The sequence below is a fragment of the Aythya marila genome, assembly GCF_965140915.1.
Source record: "Aythya marila genome assembly, chromosome: 6".
Lineage (NCBI taxonomy): Eukaryota > Metazoa > Chordata > Aves > Anseriformes > Anatidae > Aythya > Aythya marila.
The window spans coordinates 19,422,029-19,430,123 of record NC_139047.1 but is presented as its reverse complement, the minus strand read 5'-3'; the positions used below and the strand labels follow the sequence as shown (position 1 = coordinate 19,430,123).

At 35.4% G+C, this 8,095-nt stretch overlaps 1 protein-coding gene across 1 annotated transcript in view; it reads left to right on the top strand.

The window, feature by feature from the left end:
- Positions 1–283: 283 nt before the first annotated feature.
- The window catches only part of LOC309879355 (uncharacterized protein), a gene marked incomplete at its 5' end in the record, with an annotated part of 32,899 nt that continues 25,087 nt past the window's right edge, over positions 284–8,095 (top strand). Inside the window, 10 exons of the mRNA XM_082762956.1 lie at positions 284–440; positions 1,213–1,781; positions 3,395–3,415; positions 4,899–4,958; positions 5,257–5,310; positions 5,446–5,490; positions 6,299–6,325; positions 6,620–6,664; positions 7,305–7,349; positions 7,955–8,008. Coding sequence (XP_082619082.1) covers positions 284–440; positions 1,213–1,781; positions 3,395–3,415; positions 4,899–4,958; positions 5,257–5,310; positions 5,446–5,490; positions 6,299–6,325; positions 6,620–6,664; positions 7,305–7,349; positions 7,955–8,008 — 1,077 coding nt within the window. The remainder of the gene's footprint in view (positions 441–1,212; positions 1,782–3,394; positions 3,416–4,898; positions 4,959–5,256; positions 5,311–5,445; positions 5,491–6,298; positions 6,326–6,619; positions 6,665–7,304; positions 7,350–7,954; positions 8,009–8,095) is intronic.

Here is an 8,095-nt window from a genome sequence, read left to right as displayed (position 1 = left end):
AGAACTGAAGCATGTATGTGAAATGTCTGTCTCTCAAGTGCTCTAACTATATGCACTATGCCTGAAAATCACTTCAACATGTCTCTGCTTATTATTTATGACATATTTTGGAGAAGCTCTTACCTAAAGAAAATAAAACCCAGCTCATTCTTAGGGAATATTGGAAAAAAGAGCCTATTAAGCAACTTGTCAAAGCAAAACTGAACTTTTTATTGTCTGTGTACTGCTGAACTACTACTGTATTATTATTTATGTTGTTTAGGAAACAGAAACCAAACAAATGATGTTCTTCGGACTCTGGTGGCTTTTGTGGGTACTTGAACAACATCAATTTTTAGCAGAAAATCTCAGGGAAGAAAAAAGTTATGGACTGAGAAGACCCAAACCTAAACACATTCTGTCAAATACTGTAGAAAGATATCCCAGCCCAAGTGATCAAGGTGAGTATTATCATTTTAAAATAGGTATTGTTCTTTTCCATGATTCATTTACTCAGGACTATGTGGCTAACTCGCCCTCTAGGATACTAGTTATAATCAGCCAGACTCACCTCATTGTAGGTTTTCACTTGATTTTTGCACTTCGATCTTTTTGCTCTTTTCCTCTCCCTCCCCTTTTGTGTATTTTATAAGAGGAGATTACTTGGTTTTGCTTTGTTTTGTTTTTTAATATGGCTGGTAGCATGTTATTTTAACTGTTTCTTTTGCAACTGCATTTCTATCAGAGTAATACATCAGTAGTTCAGAAAATTATTATTCTCCGACGTACACTGGTGCAGATCCTGCTCTTGGAATTTTTTATGTCACTGTATGTGAGTGTCAGGGACAGAAACCTATCTCTGTAAATCACATTCCAGTGTCTCATTCAATAAGACTTGTTTTTGTGAGTAAGATCACTCCCACCTTTCCAGTCCCAATCCTGCTACCCAGCACAAGGACAGAATGAATGCATAAACACCACTGCAACATTCCACATTCCATGACATTACCTCACCTTTAGATTCTTATTCCCTTGGGCATCTGCTCTGGAGCAAATTCCTCAGCCTCTATATGCTCTACCTTCACAAGGGTCTCACTCCTGGAATCACAGATGTTTTCTTAAATTTCCACAGCTGAACTCCTACTTTTGAAGCCTAAAATACACAGAAAGGTAAGGGTAGAAGGAGATTTAGTATGAAAACACTCCATTCACCTTCCTACCTATTTATTCTAGATGAAGACTGCATTCTGGAAATTGCTTTTTTACTGGACAGCTCCGAGAGTGCTAAGGATTATAATCACGAACAGCAGAAAAAATTTGTCCTGGAAACAGTAGACAGAATGAAAGGTCTGCAGCTTAGTTCTGGACGGACCCTTAGCTGGAGGATGGCCTTACTCCAGTACAGCAGCACTGTTCTCATAGAACAAACTTTCCGTAACTGGAAAGGTCCTGAAGCGTTCAAATCTCACATTGCTCCCATCACCTACATAGGTCATGGTACCTACACAACTTATGCTATTACTAACCTCACACAACTCTACATGACTGAAGGGACTCCAGGTAGTGTGAAACTAGCCGTGCTCTTCACCGATGGAGTCGACCATCCAAGAAACCCAGATATTTTTGCAGCTACAGCTGACGCTAAACACCAAGGAATTGTATTGTTCACAATGGGAATGACCAGAGTGGCTGAGGAGGTTAGCAACGCTGCCAAGCTCCGGCTCCTGGCCAGTATCCCAGCATCCAGGTTCGTCTTCAACCTTCAGGACAAAGGAACTGTGGAGAAAGTTCTCAAAGAAATGGTATGTACAGAGAAATATTTACAAATGGCTAGTGGAACATGTGAAAAAAACTCTTACTCCCAATATATTGAAATGCTTATGCTATTAAAGCATTATAAATTATTTTTACATACTGAAGTAGCCCACTAATAGACACTTATTAACAAAACCATTATGTCAAAGTGTAGTTTTCCTTTCTCTCCTCTTTGTTCAGGTTGTCATCCAAAATACTGAACCTGGAACTGAATTAGACTCATGGAGACCTGTTGTGAAGTTATTTTTATCATTTTTTTCTCCTCTTAAGAAAGGTATTCTAAAGCTCCTTTCTTAAAACAATTAATTTTGACATCCTAATGCTTTCTTCTGTGACAAGCAGGAATGTGACGTTGTATCAAAAAAGATGCAGCTCTTGCAGAAGTGAAAATAAATTTGTAGACCTTATATCAATTCAGATCAAATCTGAACTTGATCACAGACATGAATTTCCATGGAAAATCTACCCCATATTCAAGAGGAAATGTGTAAATTGAGCTTTAAGTTTTGCTTGGGTGCCTCTTTTCTGTGTGTAAGCTTGATTTACAAAAACCATTCCTTGCCAAGTGTGGAGAACAGTGCCATGCTCTAGCCTAGACTACTATAAATCTGGTGACACAAGCTGGGGATAAAGTCCTGATTTGACCATACATAGAGAAAATATGAATAACAACCAGGAGACTTCAGCAGTGAACCCTTGAGCTGAGGGGTCTCATACAGGCCTAGAGCTTGCATAAGATCTGGCCTTCTTGTCTGTCCTTCACTTTGATAGCCTGCCATTCTGCACTGGATTCCCTGCATATCACCTTTCCTAGCTTCTCTGCTATTACCATTGCTTTTCTGTAACACAGCAACCACCCCTCAAGTGACTAAGCACACTTTATCAAATCTTTTTTAATGACGTCTGTTTTAAATAATTGTTTTGGCATAATTGTATGTGCATAGATGTGGATTTTGGAGATTTGTATTGCATTGCCATTCCTCACCATGATTATGTCCTCTTGAGGGACTATATCTGTTGTGAAAGGCTGGAGGAACACATGACGTCTGGGTGTTTCAGCTGTACAGATTTTATAAAAAAACAACAGTTAATTGATGATGACTGTCAAAGAGAAACATGCTCTAAGTCACATCTTTTCTAAGCTACTACTGTTCACATTTTGTACACACACTGTTAGGCACAATCAGAAGAGCATCTGATGTTTTCTCAAGGGAATATGTACCATTCACTCATTCTAGGGGGCTGCTGCTATTCAGCACTTTGGAAACAGCACAGTCCCTGAGTGTGCTGTTCCCATATACCTAGCTAACTGTTGTTTCAGGTCTGTTTACCACTGTAATTGTAGCAAGCTATGGCTGGACAAGGAGTCACTGATTTGTGCAGTCAACAATCTATAATAGGAAATGAAATTATTGAAATTATTTTTTAAAATAGAGATTGTTAACATTTTTCTCATTAATTAAAACTTAATGTTATTTAATATGTTATTTGCTTAATTTAATTAACTGCTGAAAGAATTATTTTTTACATCTATCGTTCTTCCTGTAGAACTGGATTATGACATTGTTTCTAATGTTGTTTCCAATATCTGTCCTCATAGAAAGATCTGTCTGAGGAAGAGGTAAGTATTTTTTCCCATACAGCACCCCTGCTTAATATATTCCCATAGACATTTACTATTACATGGAAACATAAAATTTAAGAAAGCTGTTAGTATGGTGGGTTAGTAACATATGGACTCCAATGGAATTGTCCTCAAGTAAAACTACATGCTTTTGTATTTGCACAACAGAGCTTTAATTTGTTATCCTAAATTCATTTACTTTTTCTCTTTATTCTCAAAGCTGAGAAAGAACAACATGTGAGTATTAAGTTAACAAGAATTTGCTGATATATCTTAGAAAGTCATTCAACAGACTCCGTGGATAAGTAAACATGACATTGAGTTGAATGTGGTGCAGTTCTAGCCCTTAATGACCTTCCTATGATAAAGAGTTAAACAAAAGGAAGAAATTGGAATAAAGTTTCACACTGTACTTTTTCAGTTTTTCCACACTGTGTCACCCTGTCTGTAGGCACCAGTAGGTCTGGCTGCCACTTTGTGGTATAATAAAATTAACTTTTCTTTTAAAGATTTTAGTCCTACTTAAGTTACAGTCACATCAGGGAAAGACCATTCTGACAAGCAGCGCAAGGAAACTTTTATATATTATAAGCGTTTGCCAACTTGAAGCATTTTAATTCTCACTGTTGTGTTGATTTTTTCTCCTTCAAAATAAATCCTGAAGTAGCATGCCATTCAGTGTTACCCTTGGAAGACACATTACTAAGCACTGGGATATTCAGACAAGAATGGTGTTTAAGCCCTTCACTACCAGATGTCTCCAAACTGAGTGGATGTTTAAGAAATAATACAACCAAAAATAAAAATACCGTTCTCTATTCCTCTGCCAAAAACAACCCCAGAAGCTGTACATATTCTGTATTATATAACAGTTCAAAAAAAAATCACAGATAAAAATCATGTAACTATGTACCGCAATGATATCTGATTGGAGCACATGACCATATAGATTAAAGAAAAAGAAAAAAATAAAACAGAACTATTACAATGAACAGCATTAACTAAAAAAAAAAAAAGTATCCATCCATTACATCTTTTGTTTATAAATCAATCTGGAGATAGACTATGATTTGTCCTACATGCAGTGGAATAAAGGTAAAAAGGGTGATAGATGTTTTCTTATTCCATTGTCTTGGCTATCTCTACACAGACTACTAATCTAAACAGATCAATAATCACAAACACTAATCATACTAATAAACTGACCTTGTGAGGAGGTTGAAGATAAAGCCATTATCAAGATGACTGAAATTTCAGGAGTAGGAATAATATGGAATTTTGGCTGGAGTACAGAGGCCACATTCTTCATGAGTGGTAAACAGAAGGCTAAAAACTTTCTGTAAAACATGTAAATATAACAGGTTTCTGATCATTTCTGGTTCATTCATAATAGTTACTCAGGAATTTATAAGTAATGTTCAAGTGCTTTCTCTCTCTTTATTAAACTGTACTGATTTGGATTTACTATTTTCATTCAAAGTGTCCACAGGTTGCCATATGTAACTGTGAAAAGGGGGAAAAAGGCCTTCCTGGCCCTGCTGTAAGTAGCTGTTATTTCTCATTTTCTTTTTGTTGAATAATTGATACACTGTACAAAACAAGATTTATTTCATTGTTGGTAGTTTTTAGGAAAGTAACTGAACCCAATTTTTGTTTTGAGAAAAACTGTTGTCCATTGAGTCAGTCATGCTGTTCCCAGAAATCTAATTTCAAGGCTATGGTAAATACAGAGATGCTTTAAAAATAAATCTATAGGAAGCAACATAAATATATAGTCTATATATTGTAAAATAAAATTATGTGACTAACATATAAGAGTTTTATTTTGTTTCTTTCAGGGTAAAAAGGGTCGCACTGGGGACGACGGAGCTCCAGGCTTGAAAGGAGCAAAGGTGATGTGAGTTTTCAGATTTGGGCAAAAGATTTGGTAACTCTGTTAATATAGAAATACTAAGACAATATTCAGCTCATCCAGAAAATATTATTTTTTCCTAATTTCACTGATCTTGATGTTGGATTACCCACAGGGAGAGCCGGGTCTTAATGGAATCCCAGGGCAAGATGGAATAGAGGTAAAAAAAATTTCTTTTCCCCTTTTTCTCCAATGAGCTGTGTTGATGTTGGTCTACTTCAAGATTAAAAAAAAAAAAAAAAAAAAAAAAAAAGACACGTTTAAAAAAAAAAAAGCAAAAAGCAAAACATTTTTGTTTCAATTCTGGTTTACCAGCTAATAATTCATAATTCATTAACACTAAAAGAGCTGAAAACACTATGATTGCTTAACAAGAGGGAATAACTCCCACCTGTAAGAGTGATCTAGAAATACTCTCTAATAATACATAATACATCCAAAAATGAGATGAATGCTTTAATATAATAATCTAAGAACATTACAGAAATTGACACTCTGCCTGAATCTTCGTGGGTCTGTATCAGTTTTGTATTTGGCAAATACAGGTTCTAAAGTGTAATAGTAATGAAAAAGTTTAAAGGAATACATATAGGAGCAAGTACAGGACCACATTCTTAGTGCCTGACTGAATTCATTCACTTACTAATCGCTCTGCTTTGTTCATATTTATTCAATACATTCTTATTATTTAGTGACTTTTTTCTTGCTTTCTTATTTTAGAATGCTTCTCACTATGATGGAAATATTAATGCTAGTTGATCTGCTATTACATAATCAAAATCCCAGACAAATGGCACTTCCTAAGATTTGTACACACATATAAAAACATCTATCATGACCAGTAGAAGTAGTATTCACACATATTGCAATGTTTATCAGAGATCCCATGACTGTTCATTAGATCCTGAAATGCTGTTCATTTGGGTTATATATCCTTACAAACTGCTTTGCTTTTTTCTTTTTCCTAGGGGAAATCTGGGTATAAAGGAGAGAAGGTACCGCTTTTAGTCAAAACTGCTTGTATCAAAATTTGATTAGTATTTATTATGTATATTGCTATATTTCTCGTGAATACTAGTGAACAATGACATCTCTTTACCAAGTGCTGCACAAGCTCTAATAGAACGTTTTCCTTCACCAATGAACTTACAGCATGATTGCTATATGTCATGAAAATAATCACATTTAGGTCATGAGTTTTAATGAAAGCACCCAATGAATAAGGACGATGTGCTCTTTATACTCTGTATTCTATAAAGGAATAAATATTTATTCGTTTTCCTTTTAAGGGTGAAAGAGGTGAATGTGGAATCCCAGGGATAAAAGGAGACAGAGTAAGTAGCCACAAAATTGTTAGGCTTTCAGGAAATACAAGTAAAATACAGAAAAAAAAATATAACTCCCTGAATAACAACTATGATGATAGATTTAAGGCAAATATCAATTTTAAAGCTGAGCGAGATAACAATGTACAGTTTGAAAAAAATTAAAGCGAGCAAGGATAGCACCTTCAGTAATTTGCTCAGCTCCATCTGTATTTTAATATGGTACTTCTTAAGGCCCAAGCCTAAACCTGCTTGTAACAATGGTAAAACTCTACTTGACTTTAACAGAGACAGAAGTCTTGAAGTAGTAGTCAGAGGGAAAAAGAGATAAAAATGAAACAAAGGCTTTTTAACTCCAACACGAACCTTTAATATTTGGTGTATAATCACTGTGAATATTTTAAATGAAACAAACAGAATTTAATCCTGGACTATGAATCCTTGATAATTAACTCTGTTCATTCTTACTCTGCATTCTGATTACCACAGTCCACTTAAAGGGAGCTGGTGGTGAGCTCTTCTTGACTTTTTTTTTTTTTTTTAGTATTAAATTATCTAAATCAGATACCTTACTAAAAAGTTACACAAATGATTTTGACCAAATTTAAATATACAGAAAATTGTCTTTTTTTTTTTGCTTGCCTTTTAGGGTCCTGAAGGTCCAGTTGGCCCCAGAGGAACAAGAGGGCTCCAGGTAAATAAATAAATAAAGAAGAAATGATAAGAACAGAAAAAATAGTTCCTGGTATTCAAAGATCTGAAATTATACCAGGCCACAACTTAGAATTCTTGAGCCACTGAACTCAAGGCACCCAAAATCTATCTTCTTAAACAGCAACGTTAAAAATTTGGAGGAGCACTCTAGACAACTAAATCACTCTCATAATTTATTTAGTCTCAAATATCACAGCAAAAGCAGTTCCATAAAAAAATAAAATAACTTATTTCCCATTCAGTGTCTAACTATTCCATTTTCTCACAGAAGTACATGGGAATACTTTATTCTCTTTTCATCCCAATATTCTGGCTGAAAGCCAAGAAGCTTAGCCCATAATACATGCTTCAGTAAATCTTCACAGTAGATTGCCTTTTATTATATTGAAGTAGAGGTAGAGCCAAATTATCTCTCCCAAGGACCAGAGTAACTGAACCTACACGTGCACCAGAAAGCATAGCTTCAGTTCTGGAATGTTTGTAACTTGTATTTTCATATAGGCTATAGCAAAAGAGAGATTGTTTTCCAAACTGCCATTGTTCTGAAACCTTGAAAAATCTCATTAACTACACCTGTTTTAATAGGGTCCACAAGGACAAGCTGGAGATCAAGGGCCTGAAGGCCTGCAAGGATCAAAGGCAAGAATTGCATTATTTCTTCTCTTTCTTAATATTAAGAGGCATCTTAACACATCCTCACAACAATAATGCTTTTAATTTTATAGC